This window comes from Cupressus sempervirens, chromosome 4, assembly GCF_028749045.1.
Source record: "Cupressus sempervirens isolate cs-2001-9-10 chromosome 4, ASM2874904v1, whole genome shotgun sequence".
In the NCBI taxonomy this organism is placed as follows: domain Eukaryota; kingdom Viridiplantae; phylum Streptophyta; class Pinopsida; order Cupressales; family Cupressaceae; genus Cupressus; species Cupressus sempervirens.
The window spans coordinates 870008285-870030478 of record NC_143121.1 but is presented as its reverse complement, the minus strand read 5'-3'; the positions used below and the strand labels follow the sequence as shown (position 1 = coordinate 870030478).

Below are 22194 nucleotides of genomic sequence, written 5' to 3'. Positions count from 1 at the left end.
CGATCTCTTCCTCTCCTACATTCTCAAATGCGGGTACGAGGATGCCCCGCAGGGTTCTAGAGTGCGCATAGGAATCTCCAGTGACATTGTCGTTCCTGTAAGGGCAGCTATATTGTGTGATGTTGTGAAGCTGGAAAACCAGATCCCTCTTTCTCTTCTCAAGACATTGGAGGTGATTGCTGGAGAGGAGATCAAACCACTCAAATCTGTAATCTACTCTCAAATGAGACATTTCTCCTCCTTCCAGGTATCTTGTGGGTATCTTGGAGGTGATTGCTGGAGCGGGATGATTTGAATGAAAAACATCTGCTGGGTTGTATCCACAAGTATCTCTCTTCCTTCCTCCAAGTTGGCGGGGTGGAACAACAGTCCACTCCCACCCTGGGGGAGAAGATTTCCAGTCTGATGGGAGGCGTGGTTGCCCTAGTGTTCAGTTCTATTCTTCGGCATCCAGCCAGATATGGCCGAACAGACTTTCTGGACAAATACAACGCAAAGGAGCTGGACAAGGCGGGGATCACGTTTAAAGCGTTCAAGGGCCCAGGTAAGATCAGATTTTCCAAGAACTTGGACACGCTTTATCTTCCGCATATAACGATTGTGGACACGTACACTGAAGTGCTGTTGAGGAATTTGCTGGCGTTGGAGTACAACGATGCGGAGCGAGAGAAACACGTGACCACCTACGTCGGGGTGATGGACTGCCTCATCGACACCCCTCAAGACGTCGAATTGCTGCTAGAAAGCCACGTCAATGATCGACAGAGCATGATGATTACCAGTGAGTACGTGGTAAAGATGTGGGAGGATATGTCAAAGCCTCTGTTTCTGACAAGCTCTCTGGAGCTTCCAGGGGGGCTCAAAGCTCATATCAGAGAAGCGCTAACAAAACACTACTACACCATGCGCTTTTACTACTACAAGAGCAAGTTTTGGGGTTATCTGGAGGAACTCCGGGCGGATTATTTGTCAAGTCCATGGAAATTGGTGGCGTCGTTGGTACGAATTTTAGTGACCGTGTTGACGTGTGTGCAGACATACTGCACTGTCAAAGATTGTCAACCAGGCAAAAATGAGTCCCTCGGCCGCAAGCTGTTCACCCGCTTTGGATAGGTGCAAACAATGAATTCAACTACGGAAATTTCTACCTAGTTAATGTTTGGTATTTTAACTTTATTCCTATTAGCATGCAAAATACAACCTATATAGTCCGCTTTACTTGTCTGATCTAATATTATACATCGTTCTTTTCTATGCATTTATAGACGCTAGGTATTGCACTTTTCCAAGGTTCAGCAGCTACGTTGATTGGCAAAACTGAGTGCATCTTATATAGAAGGTTTTATATTTGTAAAAGCTTTGGTATCGCACTGTTCCAAGACTTTACAGTTATGATGATTGACAAATTAAAGTACATCTTACAGAGAAAGTTTTGTATTTATAGAAGGTAGCTATTTTACTGTTCCAAGGCTTAATAATTGTGTTGATCGGTGAAATAATGGATCTTTTATATAGGCGGTGGTATAATAAAGCATATTATTAGCCCCGCTGTTAGGTAGGAGACTAAAGTTTTCACCATGCATTTATCTATTAATTCAAATTATAGAAATTGTGCAAAAACAAGTTAACCTAAAGTTTCTTTCCATTTTCTTATTAAAGTGAATTTTATATTTTATATTTCTTCTTTTCTATTGGATGAAGGCATTTTTCTTAGTAGTCTTTTTCCTTTTTTCATGGAGATAATAAGAAAAAATCACACCAAGTGGCAATGATTTGCATGGTTGGAACTAGACGGCTTAAACATGACACACTAAGGCTTGATTCTTATGCTAAAAGTGTTCAATAGTCAAAGTTGACTTATTTTTCTAAACTTAATTTCTTCCTTAGTGTGTGATATTTAAGGGTGGCCGATTGGAACACGTAGCAAATCTAGTTCCACATGTCTTAACTATTGAAGGCCATTTTGCATTAAATTTGATGATTTCTATTACGATTTGCATTTTTTTTTGTCTCTATTATAGGCATAAGAGAGGAGCAATAGAAGTTGGACATATGACTATCTACACATCTCTGTAATTATATTTGAGATTTGTTATTCAAATGTTCATGGGAAGGATGTGCTTGCTTGGAGCATAAGCTCTCCTAGATATTTGCAAATCCAGTGACAATTTAAGAGGTGTAAGATTTTAATTAACTCTATTTCTAGAATTGCTGTCCTCTTTTTTGTGTTCCAAATTGTGAGATTTTCAATTTTTTTTTTTTCAAAACTGTGAGATTTGTATTCAAAATTATGAGGCATTGTTTTCATTTAGTTAGGAATGGTGTTGAGTATGATTGGTCATCTAATCTCACATGATCATGTGTAAATAACCCTAAATTCTGTATTAAATTAAATGGTGTTTCATCCAAACTTTCATATGTAAAAAAATATTGTTTCTATGTAAGTATGTTGATATTTCCCTAAAATATTGTTTGGATTTTATGTTTCATAAATCATCGAAAGATAAGTTTAGGCTGATTTAAGGTAAAATAGCAACTTAAATGTATATTTTATTTTAAAGGAAAATATTTCCAAAACTTTGAATGCAAAAAAAAAAGTTGAATTTTTTTTCTAACAATCTAAACCTAATTTCTTTTGCTATTGTGAGCTTGAACAATAATAAAGACTTGTGTTAAAAAGTGAAAAAAAAATTCTCAATCTAAATTTGAATTTTTTTTCTATTATTTTCTTTTAATATCTTGTTCTATAAAAAAATTCCATTAATATTTTCTAAAAGCTCTTAGACACATTTTATATTCTATTTTCCCCTTGTTTCAAATTCAAACATTTACAAATAATTGTTTACTAGAAATAAATTGAGTCTGATAAAAATCTTTGTTTATGTTGACAAGGCCTCCTAAAGTGTTTGTCAAATGAATGATTTTTTTTGCTTTTCATTATTCTTGAGGGCTTAATCTTATTTTAATTTTATTAAATTGTTGAAACTTTTATTTTTACTAGTTTTTTATAGGATGCAATACCATGGAAGTGACTTGGAACTGGCCTTTTAGATTTAAAAAAATCATTAATAAAACCTTTCATTCATTCTTTAAGACAACTTATAGATTAAGTATATTGCTTCTTGCTGCCAAAGTTCCATTCAAAATAATTTTTTCTTACCATTTACATGTAATTTCTTTGACTCTTCCTACACTAGACAAACCTTACTTGAAATGCCTTACACAAATTAGTGCATCTTGTCAGGCTTTAGGAATTGTTTTGGGTTGCATTTCAAATAACTAGGTTTTTCTTATGTTCTTGATATTTTGAGAAAATCATTATGGCATCGACTATTTTATATAACTTTTTCCACACAATAAGCATAGTTATAGAAGTGACAAGAAATTGGAGATGGACAAGTATTTACCTATAGTTAAATGAATTGATTTGTTATTAGTCCCTGCGTTCTAAAGGTAGGGACTAATGTTTTCAAGTGTTCATTTTCTATTTGTCAATGTCTTGTGATTCAAGAAATTAGAGAATAATATCATCCATACCATGGTTAATAAAATATTTTTAATTATAATTTCTATTTTGCTGAGAAAATTTGTAGAACTTAGGGACAGGTGTTCATGATATACAAACACGTATCTACAAATTTGTTTTGTTAAATCTATGATATGCAAACATGTGACTTGCATAATGACATAGATGGGCAATTAAAACACATGTCTTCCTCCTAGTTTTGCAGTTTTCTATGCACTCACTTTATTCTGAAAGAGTAGTCTCACCACCCAATGAGGGGTTTTCATCATCCTCAATCACATTCTTCTCGGATGCAAACTTGTGTGCTCTTCTAGAAGCAAGGTAAGTATAAAATTGTGTGCTCTTCTTAAAGCAAGATAAGCATAGTGAATTTCTATATATCATTTAAATTTACAATTTGTATTCTCCATCTTAGTTCTATATTTCTTTTATATTTTCCTTCTTTACAAATATTTCTTTCAAATATGTCTTTCATTAATTAAAGTAAGGTGTTTAAGTTGTAAACTTCTTATATGCATTTATTCTATATAAATATTTCTTTCATCCATATTTTTCATGCAAGATTTGATAAAATTTACAACTTCCATAACTGTTAGAACCAACTTTCCTACCACGATGATGTCATTTATGATAAAAATTGTACCCCACTAGTAATAACAACTACTTGTCTAGCTCTTTAAGCTTTTCAAGAAACAAAGCCCACTTAGGAGGCTTAGAAGAATCCACCTCACCCGTGACCAACTCCTCCTTGGAAACCAACTAGAAGCTCTCCCCCTCTTCTTTCTATTCAAATTACACTCTTCCAACTCCACCTGATTACTGTTGATGGACCTATTGGTCCTTTCTTGCAATTCCTTGTTCTAGGTGGCTAGATCCAATAGTTGGACAATTATTCTAGGTGGCTAGATCTAATAGTTGGACAACCATTTGGGATTGGGACTCTTTCATTTTGGCTATGGAATCTACACAAGACTTCTCCACTCCACTATTTTATCCTATCTCATTACCTAATTGTTTAGCTTTTGACTGAAGTCATCAACAACCTCCTAGCAGCTGTCATCACCCTTTCCTTTTGTTCAATTGTCTGCTTGATGTTCTGCTTCAACAACAGCCTCAAGCTTATCAAATTTTTTTCTAGCAATCTAAAACTACTATAGGAGCCTCTTGGAAATGACTTCATGTATATTAAGGAAGATACACAACCCGTCCACTTTATAGGCAAGAGCTTCCAAATTGATCCGGCTAGCTAACTTCAGAAGAAGACTAAAAGAGGAGGATATCATGAGAACTAGGTCTCTCGGGTAGCTTAATTGAGTTTTAAGAGAGGGTGGGAAAAAAGAAGCAAAGGGTGAATTGGTAAAAACTAATCTTGGGTCTACCTAGATTTAGTGGATCAAGTGAAGGAAAGTCCTTAGATAATCTAGCTAGGTCTTTAACATATTAAATATTCTTATTCTTGGCCTTGTGGGAAGGATAGAATTTACTGGAGCCCATAGTAGGGCAAGCAACCTAGGTCTATGAGATAAACTTGATAGGGGTGAAAGTACGAGTATTGAGCTCGATAGGAAGAGTAAGGGATGAACTTGTTTGATATGGGGAAAGGTTCAGATAGAAATTATACAATGTAAGGAATAAGCTTTGGTGTAAAGAAACCCTGCCCCCACTCACTTTCATTTTACACATAGACTGATATAAAGATTAATAAATAAAATAGAGGAAGAAAAACTTAGTATCCCTATGAAATTGATTCAAAATAGGGAACATGTGGAAATTGAACCATTTATACCTTCCCTCAAAAATCACAAACTTGCAACAACTCTCTAGTCTTCTAGGAGGCACTCTATGTTGAAGTTGCTTTTTATTTTGGAGATCCTTAATTCATCAGGGTCAAGATAATGATGAAGATCTTCTTTGTAAATGCCTTGGGGTTTTTTGACATTTGAGTGCCCTCCATAATAATCCTTGTAAGAAAAACTCTAGTATTGATAAAGAAAATAATCTCCCCCTTTGGTATTGATGGCAACATGTGGGAAAATTGGCTAAGTTACACAAATGTTCAAAATTGTGAGCTTGTGAAAATTTCAAAAAAATGTGGATCATCTTCATCCCACGTTTATATTATACTCCCCCTTTCACTATACTTTATCTTGCTTATTTAACTCCTTAAAAATAACAATTTACAAATTTCCTTAGTTCTCCCCCTTTGACATCAATTGAAAAGGTGATAAATTTATTTGCATATCAAATTTGTGTTACCTTCTCTTCGTTATCAAGCTTGTTGATTTTTAATGAGTGTTATGCATTGTCCAACATTGTACTTTAAGCTGATAAATTATTTCTCCCATGTACCCTTTTATACTTTAGATACACTGATCAATGTGCATAAGTCATATGATGCCTCTTCAACTATATTAATATCATAATAAAGAAATCTAGCTAAGGAGTCTTTTGCATCAAAAAAAAATCCTTCTTCCTCTGCACATGATCAATTTTCAAAGTAAGGCACTCCATTGACAATGAAAACTTGTTTATAGTCCTTTCCTTCTTCAACTCAAGTAGCTTCAGCGCATCATGGGCATTGCTGATCCTTTTCTCCAAATCCATGATCTGTGCATTTGGAGTTGTTAATTCATCCACAGTGCTCTTTGGTTCTTCTTTTGTTTCCTTAATCTCTTTCTCAATACACTTGGTGTACTCAAATGATAAGGCATATTAACCATACAAATCCTTTCCTTCTTGTAGGCATCTTCTTAATACCATGATACAAGTATCAAAAAGGAAGGAAGGAATCATCACTAAGACCCCCCAAGGACAACTTCCTTCACCCCAAGCAAAGAAGATACCGTAGGGATGCAAAAGGTTTAGTGAAGATGTTTGCAACCTACTCAGTAGTGGGAATTTACTCCAAATTCAAAGTGTCATCCTCAATCAGATGCTTGATGAAGTGCATGTGAAGCTCAATGTGCTTGGTTTGTTAATGCTTAATTGGATTGCAGGAAATGTGTATAGCACTTTGATTGTCACACCACAGAAAGGTGGGACTATCAAGAGGAAATCCAAACTCGATCATCAACTATCAAAGCCACAAAACCTCTTGACTAGGTAGCACAATTTCCCAATATACTGCCTCTTTAGATGATAATGTGTGAGCATGTTGCTTCTTGTAGGACCATGTGATAAGACTAGAACCAAGATAGGAGACAAATCCAAAAGTATACTTGCGATCATGAATATCACTAGCCCAATCTAAGCCTATGTAACCAACAATGTGAGGATCACCTAATGTATAGCGAATTCCATAACATGTAGCACCCTGAGTGTACCTCAAGATATGTTTGGAAACTTTTCAATAACTCTCATGTGGATCATGTGAGAATTGAGAGACAAGTCCAACCACAAAGGAAATATTAGGATGTGTGTGTGTCAGATACAAAAAACTACCCACAAGTTGTTTGTATAAAGTAGAATTCATTAGGAGTAGGGCAAGTGGTAGATAAAACAACACTTGATTGAAAAGGTGCAAGAGCAGGCTTGCAATCAAGCATGTTGAATCTCTGAAGCATATCAAGAGCATACTTTTGTTGGAGTACGACTATCCCATTTGAAGACTAAACAACTTATAGGCCCAAAAATATTACAAATGTCCAAGGTCTTATCTCAAATTGTTCTCTCAATACTCGCTAAACACTCTATATCATGAAGGATGAGCTACCTGTAATGATGAGATCATCTACATAAAACGCAAGTATCAATAAGTTAGCCCCATGATACTGAATGTAAATTGTAGGATCAAAATGACATCGAGTGAACTGTGAAGCAATCAAGAAGGAATCCATCTTTTCATACCAAGCCCAAGTGGCCTATTTAACACCATATAAAGACCACTGAAGCCTACATACCAATGAAGAGTCCTGCATAAAACCATGAGGTTGCTCAATATAGATCTCCTCATGAAGGTCTCCATACAAAAAGACACTCTTCACATCCATCTAAAAAATTCTCCATCCTTATGAAGCTACAAGAGAGAGTACAAGGCGAATAAAATTCATCTTAGCAATAGGGGAAAAGGTCTTGGAGTAATCAATGCCCTCAACCTGTGAAAACCCCTTTACAAAAAGATGTGCCTTGTACCTATCAATAGAACCATCTGCAACATATTTGGTATGGTACACTCACTGACACCGAACCAACTTTCTTCCTTTCGAAAGAGGACAAAGATCCCATGTGTGGTTCTTCATCAAAGAAGAATACTCCTCATCCATAGTCCTATCCCACTCTAAGTGTCTTGTCGCTTGTTAAAAACTCTGTGGATCATCTGAAATGACATGAATCAAGAGGCCAGTACCTACAGTCTGAGCATGAGTGTGACAAGCATCTATAGGAACACCTACCAGAGGTTCGACTGCATCAACAGTATCACAAGACCACTTGGGAACTCATTGAACAAATGGTGGAGCTGGTGAAGGGGGATCAATATCAAGATCTTCCTCAAAGGATGCATAATCTTGTGGAGGAGTAGATGAAGTATTGGGTGGTGAGGAAGAAGTTGGTGATTTTGTGGATCCATCTGAGGAATTAATGCTCATCAAACTAAACATCTCATTAAAACAAGGTAGATCTCTAGAATCAGGATCAAACAACCTATATGCCTTCACATCCTCATAGTACCCAACAAAGATGAGTGGTCAGCTCTTCTTCTCCATGGCTTTCTGCTGAGCATCTAGAACAAATGCCCAAGCCTCACTACCACACATTGGGCTTGAAATGAGTCAAAGTCTCCTTAGGAGTCAAGTGTCGCAATGCCTTGTGAGGCATTTGATTCTAAATATAGTTGGCACAATTGATAGCCTAAGCCCAATATGAAGAACTCATAACTCAAGATTGAATCATACAATTGGCTATCTCCCGTAATTTTTTGTTCTTTCTCTCTACAATCTCATTCTGCTGAGGGGTATGGGGAACTATGAACTGATGATCCAAACCATGCTCAGTGATAAAATCTCTGAAAGACTAATTCACATATCCCCCCCATTCTCAATGTGTATATGCCTGACAAATTGAACAAAATGATTCTCCACAAATGTCTTAAAGATTTGAAATGAATCAAACACATTAGACTTGTACTTCAAAAAGTACACCCATGTGCATCTAGAAAAGTCATCTATGAAGGTGAGCACTATCAAGCACCTGAAAAAGATGGAGTGTGAAGTGACATAACATTATTGTGTATCAACTCCAATGGTGCCTTAGCACATGTGGATCTACCAGTCAAAAATGAATCTCTTTTATGTTTTCCAAGTACACAACCTTGACACACACTGTGATTACAGGAGATTTGAGGTAGCCCAATCACTAGCTCCTATGTACTCATCTATTGTACATATTTGTAGTTGACATGGCCAAAATGCTCATGCCAAAGATTGATCACTATGTCTGCATGAGAAATGAGAGAAACACGTGTAGAATTGGAGCTCTCAAAGCCATCAAATTGATATAAGTGAGACTGAAGATCAACACTCCCAGTAGCAACAACCAAGTTAGGATCGTGGAGGTCTTGATTAACCACATCATGCAGTGAGAACTCAACTATCTTTCTAGAGACAGAATGAAAAATTTGAAAGACAGACAGGAGATTTGTAGAAATGGTAGGAACCAAAAGAACATCTTGTAGTGAATCAATTTCTAAAGAAATAGTTCCTGAACCTATGACTAAAAGTTGTGTAAAATTACTAACTACAATTTGTGTAGTAACACTTTGAGCAAGTGAGGTGACCAAATTAGGTGAGTGTGTCATATGGTGTGAAGCTCTTGAATCAATAATTCAAGTAGCTATAGAAGAAAATGCTCATGTAGAAAGAGCATCTCTTTTCCCTAAAAGAGGAGGTGGTGCCTTTAGAGGAGCAATATTGTGCTGTTGCATGCCCTCCTCTAAAGTTTCAAGACATTTCCAACACTTAGAAATTGGATGTCCTTCCTTGCCACAAAAAAATGCAAGGATCACCTATGTACTTCTTAGTCTTGGAGGAAGTCTCACCAAAATTAGAAGATTTACCCTTCTAAGAGGGTTTCCGAGCATCTAATTTAGGAGTTGGCTTGGAGGAACTCTCACTGCCTGTTGAATCTATCTTGTACTTCAATTTCTACTTTGACTTCCTTGTAGATGTCTAAGCAACCAATGCTTGTGTCTTTGAACTGGTGATAGTATCCAACTGTGTAAGCTTGGACTGCTCTCTAGTCAAGCAATTAGAAAAGACCTCAAAAGTGGGCATAACAAATTTGGGACCCAGGATATCCATAGTGGAATGGAAGGTAGAAGAGAAAATTTGAAAGTTTTCTCGAAGCTTTGTGAGAATTAGGCAGATGTACTCCTTATTAGTCTTCTCTTTCCTGCATCCCTGTAACAAAGTCCTATATTGTTTGAACCTCATAAAAAAGTCCTCAATAGAGGGAAAGGCATCAAGTACAAGAGAAGTAAGCTGTACCTAAATCTAAAGTGCTTTGAACTTGTTGATGGTGCCAAAAAAGTCTTTAAACGTGTCTTACATTTCTTGATGAGTGGGATACTCATCAAGATGAAACTGTAAGTTGTCTGAAACACTCAAAAAAATTAGACCCATGACTTCATCCATATTATTCCTATGTTGCAAAGTTTGGTTTTGACTCTAAAAAGTTGGCTGCACTATATCTAGATAAGACCACAAACTCTTTGAACGGAGAAGTCAGATCTTTTGTTGCTTGTTTAGTATTTGGAGAAAAAGAATGAGGATTTGACAAAACAGATCTAGTGTTTTTCAGACAATGATATATAACATCATTTTGATTGTGACATGGTGGAAGATTGAAATGTGAAGTTAGAAAAGGTTGTACTTTGGAGAATGTTGTAAATGCATTGATAAAGCTAATGAGAATTGAGAAGTTCGTATAGTGCGTATATGATGTGTTGATACTATGGGTCTTGGGGCCTATGTTGTGATATAGTAACTCCTATAAGGTCCTCATGAAGTAGAAGATTGTTGGTGTCATTTTTTTTATGAATAGTCATTTTCTATTAATAAATAATATACTTAGATACAATTCACAAAAATGGGGTTGAGGGATACAAGATCACCTCGAGAAAGTTCACATGGCCATGTAGCCAAAATCAACAAGAATTCAAAAAAAAAAACTATAAGAAAAACCGCTCAGGCTGCCAAAGCAATGCTAGCCAAGGGTGGTGGTTAATCCCAATCATGAAATCCCTAGTCATCCTTGGGATTGGTAGGCAAACTAGGAATAGTCCAACCATTAGCAGCATCATCAGGGGCTTGAGTTTCATCCTTGTTATCAATCCGCGAGGGTGAGATAGCTAAATCTAGGTGGATGGGCCATTTACCAGGTACAATACACCGAGCACTAGGAGGAGGAGCCACTAGGCCTAGGGACCACCCTATGCCACCATGGGGCAGAGAAACTGAGTAGCAACACCAACCACCATCTCCCAACGGTGACAGGAAGCCTATGAGCAAGGTGTGTGTGAGCAACGACTTGAAGAGCTGCACCCTTGGCAGAGGCCCCTAGGCAAAGCAGCATCAACTGAGACATCAAGTGGTACTCTGGCAATCGTATAAGGAGCATTACCCTAGTGGTTAAGTAGCTCCTAGAGGTGGGCCACTTCCAGAGCCATCTTGTTGGCTTGTACTTGAATCTGCATCATTACATTATTACAAATGCATGCTTTAATGTACATGGCAACATTTATGTCAAGAAAAATATGAGTGAAAATAATAGCATTCCTATATTTCCATAAAGTAAACAAAATCTCCATCCTCAAGGTATGCCAAATTTGGGTAAACTTCTTGGGAACCCTGGGGAATCACCCAAAATAACCATATGCTAGGAAAAGGGTTCTGACCAAAAGGGCTTAAAAAAATCATGAATCCAATGCCAATATTACTAAGCACATCTACATAACCAAAAAATATGCAAAAAAAGTCTCTGGCTACCTGCAGAAAGGACACTAGGGATCTAGAACCCCAATATGCTTGAGCCAAGGCCCAAAGGGAAGACCTTGAAAAACCAAACACCAAGAAAAGTGGGCAATCTTGGGCTTTGTAATGGCATTCCAAATAGTGTCAAAACACTTTCTCCACTGAGAAAGAGAAGACTGCAAGTGCCAGCATTGGTTGAGAGTATCAACCATCAACAGATGGAGAGGAAGCCAACGATATCCAAACCTGGGCTTATAGCTGGTGAAGGGAGTGGCAAGATACCATTTCCAATTAGTCCACCAAGGATGAATAGACTGAATACCCCCTTATGAAGTAAATGATCTGGAATTGCAGCAATCAACATATTGAAAGTCTACCAATCTGAATGGGCAAGATGAAACTAAACTTGCATATCTTCCCAAGATCTGAGGCTCATAATGACCTTGGAAAAGAAGTCCTTAGGGGTCTTGATGCCACGTTTAAAAAAATGGAGAGCACAAGCACCTTGAGTCTTGGCCAGAGGGACACCTTGGGTGGCAAACAGAGGAGACCACCAAATGTTCTGTTGATTCAAAGAGAGTCCATCTTGGAACCCATCACCAAACCATCGAAGCCAAGGCTTGAAAACTTCCCAAGCTTTCCAGATGCTCTTGATAACAAAAGAGCCCTGTATGTGTATAGGTTCCCACATGATAAGAAGGGTTTGAAAGCCAATCCCCTTCCATTCAAGTCTGTTAACAAGAACACCAAAAGATATGCAATGCCAGACAAAAACTTTCCAAGCTTCATCTCCAGTAATGACACAAATGATCCATTTGGCACAAAGAGCAAGCCCTTTCTTTTGAGTGGAGTGAAGGCCAAAGCCTCCAGACTCTTTAGGGAGACAAAAATAATCCCAAGCCACTCTGTAGAAGCCATAATGGTCAGAGCCATAAGCCCAACTAAATTCACAAAGTAATCGCTCTAATTTCAGGTAAGAGGCTTTGGAGGGAGCCCAACATTAAGAATAATATAAGTGTAGTTGCTAGTACCTTTGAGAAAATCTGGAATTTTTAGGCAAGAGAAAGGTGTTTAGTGAGCCAATAGTCAAGCTTCTTTTCAATTTTGATAAGCACAGTGTTCCACAAATCAATTGGTGAAGCTTGAAAGGCAAAAGGAATGCCCAAAAAGTGAAAGATCTCCCCATGAGTGACCCATTTCCATTGGAACTGGTCAAGCCATAGTAGAGTTGAAACAAAAGATTGTCAATAATAGAGCATCTTGTGCCATTGAATAGTTGAGCCAGAAGCTTGACAAAATGATGTCCAGACATTGTAAGGCATTAGTGATGTTTTCCTCGTCCTCCAAAAGAGCAAGAAAGGAATCATCAGCAAAGTCTCCATTGACCAATTGGGAGGAGGAATCTGGCAAGGAAATGCAACACACCAAACCAAAAGAAACGAAGTGGGTTAGCAAGTATCCAAAATCTTCAGCAACGAGAACATATAAAGCTAGAGCTAGAGGTCAACCTTGTGAGATGGAATGAAAGAGACCAAAGGCTTCAGATTGAGAGCTATTGATAGTAATAAAAGCATTAGCATCTCCAAAAAGCATTTCCAAGGATTGAAGAAAATTGGGGCCAAAACCAAGAGCTTGAAGCATAGCCAAAATGAAAGGCCATTCAGTTTGGTCATAAGCTTTAGCAAAGTCAATTTTCAAAAACACAGACGGCTGATTGGACTTGCAAGCCCACTCCATGACTTTCCAGATAGCAATGATGTTTTCAAGAATATACTTGGATTTAATAAAGCTAGTTTGCTTCGGCTGCACAATTAAGGGCAGGAGATGGCAGATTTTGAGAGAAATTGCCTTAGCAATAATCTTATAAGACATTAAGCAAGGTAATGGGTCGCCAATTACAGATATCTTCGAGATCTCCAACTTTAGGTATGAATTTGATGTTTCCTTTGTTAATAATAGCTCCTAGACTTTTAGATTAATAGGCTTCACGATAAACTTTGTGCAAGTCTGGAACAATAGATTGCCAAAGGTGTTTGTAAAATTCAGGGGAACTCATCACACCTAGGGGATTTGTCATCAACCATAGAAAAAAAATCCTCCTTGAGGTCTCAGATGGTGAGAAGCTACTCACAGATTATCATGATTTATTATTTTATTTATTCTTTTTGAAAAGATGCTAAATGAAGAGGAAATCTTCTAGAAGGAGTGGAAATAAATAACATTTCTTTTTATGTTGATTTATTCTCTTTCCTTTGTTTTAAATGCAATAGTTGTGCATTAAAAAAGTTTCTAAAATAAGTTGTAAATGCATTGAATGTAGATGCTTTAGCAACTATTTTCCTTTTGTACGAAAACTCTATAAATACAAGGTGGTGGTGTAGAGAATATGCGACAAAGAGAAGTGTTTGAAGAACATTGTTATGCTGCCGAAATTATTCTACATTAAAATATCACAATTGATTACTCTTGGAGAGCTTTGGCTCTAAAGATCATATTGTAACTTTATTATTGATAATACAATTGGGTTTGAGTCTAACTTTGGAGTGGTAAATTTTTTCTCGAAAGAATTTTCCACATATATTTGACGTTATTCGTTTAATACATTTGTCTTTATGTATTTATTTAGTTTGCAATAGCTTAGGAGTTTGGAAACGTTTTCGCAATTTAAGATTTGGAAGCGTTTCCTCAATTTGACTTCCTCTGACTTCCTTTCAACATTATCATTCGCTCCATCCTTCTCAGTATTTATTTATTCATTTTAAGTGCAAGATCAAAGGAGTGACTCCAATCCTTTCAAAGAAGGATGTAATGCAACCAACATAGCACAAGGGATGGTAGAAATTGGAATTACACATGATAGATTCTCGACTTCAATTTAATATTTTGAGTTTATTATAGTGCGTGTAATGACTTTGATTCCTCTAGGTTTGACTTTGGTGATGGTCCAATTCTTCTTCTTTGAGTACTGTTTAAGCCAATAGGTAAGACCCTAAATTGATGTACAATGAGCTATGGATCATATATGGTGCTTCTCTAGTTGATAGCTCAATTTTTCTTGTAATGAACTATGGACTGTCAATATTTGATCATCACATAAGAGTCAAATTCTGTAAATCTAACCCTACAAAATGTATGCAATTCCAAATATACAACCTTACAAGGATGTATATGGACTCTTTTTTGAAATATCCTTATGTAAAATGAATGCCTTCGAAGTGGATGTACTCCTTCAATGTTCTATAATTGATGAAGAATTATTCAGAAGTAGTATAAGATTCTGTACTCTCTTCAAAATGCATGCACTCGACAAGACTTGTAAATAAATTTTGATAAATATCGATGTTAGTTGGATGATTGCGATGTTTTCTCTACGATTGGAATGACTTTACACGACTTGGATAATAATTGATGTTTGCTTGATGATTTGAATGAATATGTCGAAAACACTAATCTGTGTATTCAATCAATTCAAGAGGAAAATAAAGGGTCAATCAACTAAATTTTGATTTTTAAATTTTGGAAAGAATGGCGTCAGTCCCAACATCTGTATAGTTTAAAGATAAAGAATTTATTAAAAATTTAAGTGTATATAATAAACGCAAAATATACAACGACACATATATTGTTCAATAAGATCATTAAGGAATGATGGTAGAAATGACTTGCTTTCGACAAAGTTGAACTTCTGAAAAGAAGCAGAAGAAAACTACTCTTCGCTAACTATCTAAACCTTAATCCCAGATGCTACTTCAATAATTTCATATAAGACTACTGTACACTAAGGCATGTTTCAGATCTGAAAACACGGTGAATTATCAACCAGAGAATGTTTACTTGTAGAGTTCACAAATCTCAAGTGATCAACCAATCCTCTGTTCTTCTGAAAAGAATTAGGCACTGAAATCTTTATGAAGGGAGCTCCATGAATTGAATGGAACCTGACCACATGCCTCGGATGAAACTGAAGACATGGCATCATTGCTAATGCCTTGGTTGCAGATATTCGCTAGAGAACGCATGTGTTTCATACCATATTGGGATAGAGATCCACAATGGTTTTCAAATATCCTTACCTGCAACAACATGCATCCATGAGTTCCTTCCTTAAGAATGAAATTACCTTGTGATTAAATACAGGACTTGGTTAGGCAAGAGCCTACAACACAACGGTAATTTGTGAACCTACAACACAATGGTAACTTGTGAACTTTCATCTGGGAGGTCTTGGGTTTGAGTCAACTTGAGCTTAACACATAATAATAATTAATTTCAATAAATAATAATAACTAATCTAGGCTTCAGCCCATTACCTATTAAAAAAAAATACTGGACTTGGTTTTTATGAAAAAATTATATCAGAAACTTATGGGGACACTATTTATTAGCCCATGACCTCAGACATTGAGACTTCAAATTATATATAGACGAAACACAGAGACAATCATCATACTCAAGAGGACCTTATGTACTTGTATTGAACCCTGTGTACTTGTATAAAACTGTTTTCACTATCAGGAACCATGAAGAGAAATGGCAGGTATGAAGATTAAGGACTCACCATTGTTTTAAGACAGTTCCAGTCATCAACTAAGGGCTGCCCAGGGGATCTCACAGTATTCAGCACCAGAGGACCCTTTTCAGAGCCAAACAAAAGCTTTCCAATAAGCTTCACACTCTTGTCAAGATGCATGCGATGTGTCATCAGGTCAACCAAATGCTTTTGTGCTTCCAATTTCTCAATGGAATTCTCCATAGAATTTTTATACTGACCAAAGAAAGCCATTCCCTCATTAGCTTGTAGCCTAAAAATTTACATACATACGCTTTAAAAATGCCATCAACTGATCTCAGGAGATGATTCATGTAACATTTTTCATGGAAAATACAAGGAAGTCGAGTCAGAATCTGTGTTACTAGATTGTTGGAGCTTATCTGATATATATTTGAAACCTAGAAACATATTTGTTAGTTTGGGTCCAGTGAAAAATAAAAATGATAGTTGAATCCATCAAATCACACTTTCCATATAAACAGAGACATGATTACCACCTTTTGCCATAGGTAAAGAAGGTCTGCATCCCGCTGGTTTATTGCTCTTGCTTCCTTTTCATCAAAAATTTCTCCAATCCCATTGTCAAAGGTGAAAGTAGCATTAGCATTTTCAGGGTCAGTTCCCATGTATAGAAACAAATGTTCTCTGCTGATAGGGATGTCACCATACTGCATTACGTGGGATCCAGTCATGTATGTGTTATGATCTGATGTCCTCAGTTTAACCTGTAAATGATTTATTGTATCAATATATGTACTTGGGAACTAACATCGCCTTTAGTTCCACTTAATCAGAAAGAGAATCAAATGAAAGTTGGTTTTCTAATATATTTCCCAATTTCAATAAAAACTTGAACTATTAATGGTAGTAATAGTACCATGATTTCAATAAAAACTTGAAGTATTAATGGTAGTAGTAGTAATATTTAACACCATGTCTTAAGTGTGAAATGTCTTAGAGCCAGAAGGAAAGTACAGTCTGACTGGCGTTTCGCTTGTTCAAGCCCCAAATTAAATGTCTAGAGTAGCTTTGTTGAGTCAGTCTCCTTACTAAAACTTGAGAAACAGATTTCTATAGCATTAAACATAAATTAGGCCCATGAAATGTTATCAATTGTATTATTAGCATAGATTATTCAGCTCAAGGACACCTTCCTATCTTTTTGAAGCTGCTTACCATTTGGTACTGCTGTTTTATTGTTTCTGTCTCCAAATTGTGCATCTCACTGCCATTCAAATTAAAATTAGTAAAGAGTTGTGTGCTCAAGACCGCCCATAAAATGAATTGTATCTAATTACTTATTTCTATTTCAAAGAGAAAATATTAACCTGTCTTCCATCCATGCCACACTGTACAAATCTCCAAGGCATGTGAAATACTCTTGAGGGGGTGGGGGGGACATTCCGGGACAGTAAGTTCCCCAACTATTTTCTTCTGCACTGGCAGCTGTTGTAGAGTAGATATTCAGACCTTTTGGAAGAAGACCTTCAAAAATACTTCCGCTTTCACATGCCTCAATATAAATGAGCTAATGATGGAAACAGTTAAATCAATTAGCCACCCAAGAATGAAAACTGAAGGTGGACTTGAAGTGCATTGCCAATTCTTTAAAAAAGGGGAAATAAGAATAGTTCTTGCATTTGTTAAATGGTTGCATTTCCTCACCATTTCTTTATATGTGCCAGCAGCATGTTTTTTCTTTAGAACTTCAACGAAGTCATTTGCAAAAAGATAAGGAGGGGTGGGCATGCCTGCAATCAAAAATTAAAACCAATAACATCATCACCTCTATGTCACATAGCTGCATAAGTCATACTGGTTTCTTCAAATATATTATCAGAAAAAGGCTACAACTGAATTTGTGCCAAGCAATGGAGACTTCAAGTAACAAACTACTACTGTATAAAGGCAAACAATAAATGAGTGAAGGAATGAACATTTAATGACATCCATGAGACTGATCAGTCTAAGGGACCATGGATCAGAGCCTAAATGATTAGACATATGAAGTTGACAAAAGAGTTGAAATGGAATGGCTTAAGACCAATTCCATTCTTGTATGACTAACATGGTCCAAATATCTGCAAAAGCATATGGGGGAACACATTAGGGCATTGACAGGAATAAGCATAGTTTTCCTCAGTTTAGGATGGTTGAAATACATCTTGTTCTGCAGAAGACTATAAATGAATGATTGACCATATTAAGCCTACCAAACAAGTAACAAGGAATGAGTTAAGATGGATTCCATTCTTGTATGTGTTATAACATATTCCAAATGGCTGCAAAAGCGTATGGAGGAACAAATTAGGGCACTGTCAGGAATATGCACAGTTTTCCCCAGGGGTAGGAATAATCTTTTCTGGAAACAAGCCCAATAAATCTGATGGGTCCAGATGAGAATCTGGAAAACATGAGGTAAAATTCACTACCGTGACAATTTCAGAAACAATGGGATATGTCCCTATCATATATGGGACAATTTCAATCAAAACTTCTTTAAATAACAATCGAAAAATGGAAAGCAAAATGAAAATTAGAAGCAGTCCAATTTCTGGGACGTTCAGAAAAGGTTAGCATATGGAGGGTTATACAACCTAGAGCAATTGGGATATCTATTCTGAAATACAATGCAAAAATGTTTAGCTTTTAGATTCTCTACAGTTTGAGTATTCATTGGCAATTTGGAAATTCCACTAGAGACAATTAAAGACAGTAGATAGAATTTTAAACAAGTAGAGTTACTCACCAAGTACTCCAGGTCCTCCATGGTCAGAGTAATAGATGAAAACGTGGTCATTAGGGCGACTATCCACCACTTTACCACTCCCTCCATTTACTGAACTTTTATCTCCAAGTAAGACAGCAAAGAAGTTCTTTACATTCACATTCTGACCTACGTAATCCTACATATTAAACATCCAGATCAATAAACAAATAGACTCACATTTTAGACTTCAAGATCACTAGAAAAGTCAGAAAAGAACCAGTTTTACAGTCCATCACAATACTTCAGTAAAAAGAAGGGAAACACAAACACACCTTAGGGACGCCTGCATAGACATCTTTTCCATTGGGGTGGTTGATGATAGTTCCTGGTCTAGGATTGTCAGAGCTGTTTGCTATATCATCATACATAAATACAACAATGTTCTCATCTTTCAGTCCACCATTCTTCATTATGTGATATGCATGGCAAACATCAGCCTACACAGGAAACTATGGGGTTAGATTCTCTAAATCAAGCTCAAGATTTATTGCCATAGTCAATCTGTTTTGAGACTAGTTTCATGTATATTTTTTAACCTGGGAAATCAAGGCATAAAACAGTGTAATAAGAGAAGACTCACGAATCAAGCATGATGTGTTCATCACTATACTATAACATTGATGTACTATTGAGTATTTAAAGTATATTCAATACGTGGGTTGAACACAATGATTTGCTGCTTAATAGATGATGCTCTTGTTGGAAGCATTTGCTGTTACACCAAAAGTCCAAAAGTTCAAACTGTTAGTGTCCGATACAAATGTCAGATTTAACCTGACCCACCCCACCGCACAAGTCTCCAAGGAGGTGCTGACCACCAAGTCAACTATCTCAAAAGTTTATTCAATACGTGGGTTAAACACAATGATTTGCTGTTTAATAGATGTTGCTCTTGTTGGAAGCATTTGCTGTTACGCCAAAAGTCCAAAAGTTCGAACCGTTAGTGCCCTGATACAAATGTCAGATTTAACCTGACACATCCCACCGCACAAGTCTCCAAGGAGGTGCTGCCACCAAGTCAACTATCTCAATAGTTCTTTCATTTTCCTTGACCATTTGGTTGTAGGCATAGGCATAGGGATGGAGAATAGGAATGCATATTGAGAATAGGAATGACTATTCCAATAACAACTGTTTTATGGAATGGGCATATGCTCATTTTAGAGGCAAAACGGGCATATGTATTCATATTCCTATTCCAACTATTGTAACAAACAGAAAATATAAAACACATTCCTAATTTTCCATTCCTATTCCAGCAACCAAACGGATGAATGCTGAAAGATTTTTTTAACAATTGGCTATAACACTTAACACTATCAAACACCACCAACCCAAAGCACAATAGGGGCTATGGTTCAATAGCAAATATTCGCCGCTCACAAGAGCCCAACTCAGGTTCAGACAGGCTCTCCATGATAGGGGACAAGACAGCTTATAACTTCATCGACATGAAACAGTAAAGTAAATTCTAAGTTCAGAGAACATGATGTAAAGCAACAACTATGGACTACATTCAAGCATAAACCATGTTCACATCCTAAGTTCATGTGGCCAAGAATAACTTGCTTCATGTTAATAGACAATCCATATCTCAGTGGACAATGTATAAATATTCAAAATGTTGTTCAGACTCCAAACATATCTCACATTGTTAAAATTAAATTCGTGTCTTAAAGTTGCCAGTTTATGTTCAAACTTCAAGCTCAGATGTGTTGGCTTGCCAATATTTTGTAATCCCAGTCGCATACAAAAAAATCTGACGAAATCATATAAAAAGACTAATTCAAGAAAAGATCAGACCATGACAAAAATCTGCTTCACGATATAGAGAACTCCATATAAACAACTAAAAACATCCATAAAAAATGAAATAAACCAAGGAGATGTCAGATAAAAATAATTCTGGTGCAAAACGTAGGAAAAACATTGAGGTGGAAACCTAGACTACTAGCCAGCATTTAAGGAGTGCCACCATCAGAAAGTAGTTTGAGAGAGTGGCAAAGTTCAAGCAAGTAGTTAAACAAAGAACAGAGATATTCCAAGTGAACCAACTCCATATAATAATATTTTATGATAATAAGAACTAATTCCCATAAAAAAAAGTGTGAGTTAACTGTGCAACTGTGGGACTACCCCTCTCAAATTGAAAAACAGAAAAAGAAAAGCAGAGAAGAAGAAAAGAAGAAGAAGAAGAAGAAGAAACTGATGTGTAATAACATCTAACATTTTAGATCACACTATGAAATCCATCGCCAACACAACCCTATAAAGTTTATATATATATATCCTTCTACATACAGAAAATATTCTTAGATAAAGGCTGCATTAACATTTGTAACAACATTCACATTCCAAACCACGTTGAGAAACACTTAATGAACACTTCCTAATCAGAGAAAACTGAAGAAAATATTCATTAGTAGAAATTACTGTTCACATTTCCAAACACACATTGAAATCGATGATGAACCTTTCATAATCCTATAAAAAATACATGTAAAAATATACCAACGATAAACACTTTCAAACGCATCATAAAAAATTCATAATCCTGAAATGTTTAAGAAAACTTCTTGAATAAAAACATTCCGAACCCATATTTCATTAAAAAAATTAATACAGAAAACTAAAAAATTCTTGACCAAAATCAGTCTGCACAATAAATGCTGAAAGAATTTTTAAGGTTTTAACTATACTTTGAAAACCATCACCAACTTCAATAATCCTAAGAAGTTCAAGAACTTATTCATAAATTTCCTCTGTTCCACTCTCTCTTAACCCAAATATTGGAAAATGAACATTAAGAAAGCCATCATCAACATTTAGTGGTCCTCAAATGTTTGAGAGCACAAACCTGATGCCTGTAGTTGCCATAACCCATGGACCCTGCAATCAAAATAGCCCACCTGGTACCAACACCACCACCATCACTACCTCCTCCATGCTTTGTATAAATGGGCATCCTAAGAAAATCATCCCACTTCCCTGAACCACCATCTACACAAAGCCCACACAAATTCAAGCCCAAGAGAACCAGAGAATAAAAAACTAGGTCCCTCACACAAGCCATTTCCACTTCTACACTCTTTCCACAAGCAGGGTATTTTATGTTAGCTTTGCCCTTAATGAAATGCAGCCCTTCTTACCAAGCTTTTTGTCATCTTCATCTATATCTGATCTGATTCAAAGCCAGGCTTTCCTAAATAACAACAAAAACGATCTCTTGGCTTTCGTCTGTAATGTTGAAGTTTCAGGTGCAGTGACGTGTCGAGCTGGCAGCTCTCGGAGGTATGACGTGGCGGACAACGGCGTTTAAAGCGCCTGCGAAAGTAACAGGTTTGTATGTAAGAAGCCTACGTGGCGTGCGACCGAAAGG

At 36.6% G+C, this 22194-nt stretch overlaps 2 protein-coding genes across 2 annotated transcripts; one reads left to right on the top strand and one right to left on the bottom strand.

The window, feature by feature from the left end:
• Window positions 1-405: 405 nt before the first annotated feature.
• On the top strand, window positions 406-1113 carry LOC149564171 (putative UPF0481 protein At3g02645). The gene has a single exon (XM_089828302.1). It carries the CDS (start codon window positions 406-408, stop codon window positions 1111-1113), a length of 708 nt encoding a protein of 235 aa, XP_089684428.1.
• Window positions 1114-15042: 13929 nt separating this feature from the next.
• LOC149564170 (vacuolar-processing enzyme gamma-isozyme-like) lies at window positions 15043-21996 on the bottom strand. The gene is made up of 9 exons (XM_089827230.1): window positions 21673-21996; window positions 19088-19252; window positions 18795-18951; window positions 17711-17796; window positions 17374-17573; window positions 17222-17270; window positions 16543-16770; window positions 16052-16258; window positions 15043-15566 (listed from the first exon to the last, which is right to left on the bottom strand). The coding sequence occupies exons 1-9, from the start codon at window positions 21886-21888 to the stop codon at window positions 15384-15386; spliced, it is 1491 nt and encodes a 496-aa protein (XP_089683356.1). The 5' UTR covers window positions 21889-21996; the 3' UTR covers window positions 15043-15383.
• Between the last annotated feature and the right edge of the window lie 198 nt (window positions 21997-22194).

Excerpts from the sequence above, each read along its gene's own strand:
- LOC149564171 (XM_089828302.1), top strand. The coding sequence starts at position 406 with ATGGGAGGCGTGGTTGCCCTAGTGTTCAGTTCTATTCTTCGGCATCCA.
- LOC149564170 (XM_089827230.1), bottom strand. The coding sequence starts at position 21,888 with ATGGCTTGTGTGAGGGACCTAGTTTTTTATTCTCTGGTTCTCTTGGGC. Across the intron at positions 17,574-17,710 it reads CTGGCACATATAAAGAAATG|CTCATTTATATTGAGGCATG; the intron begins GTGAGGAAATGC and ends TTCCATCATTAG. Across the intron at positions 17,271-17,373 it reads GTGGCATGGATGGAAGACAG|TGAGATGCACAATTTGGAGA; the intron begins GTTAATATTTTC and ends TTTGAATGGCAG.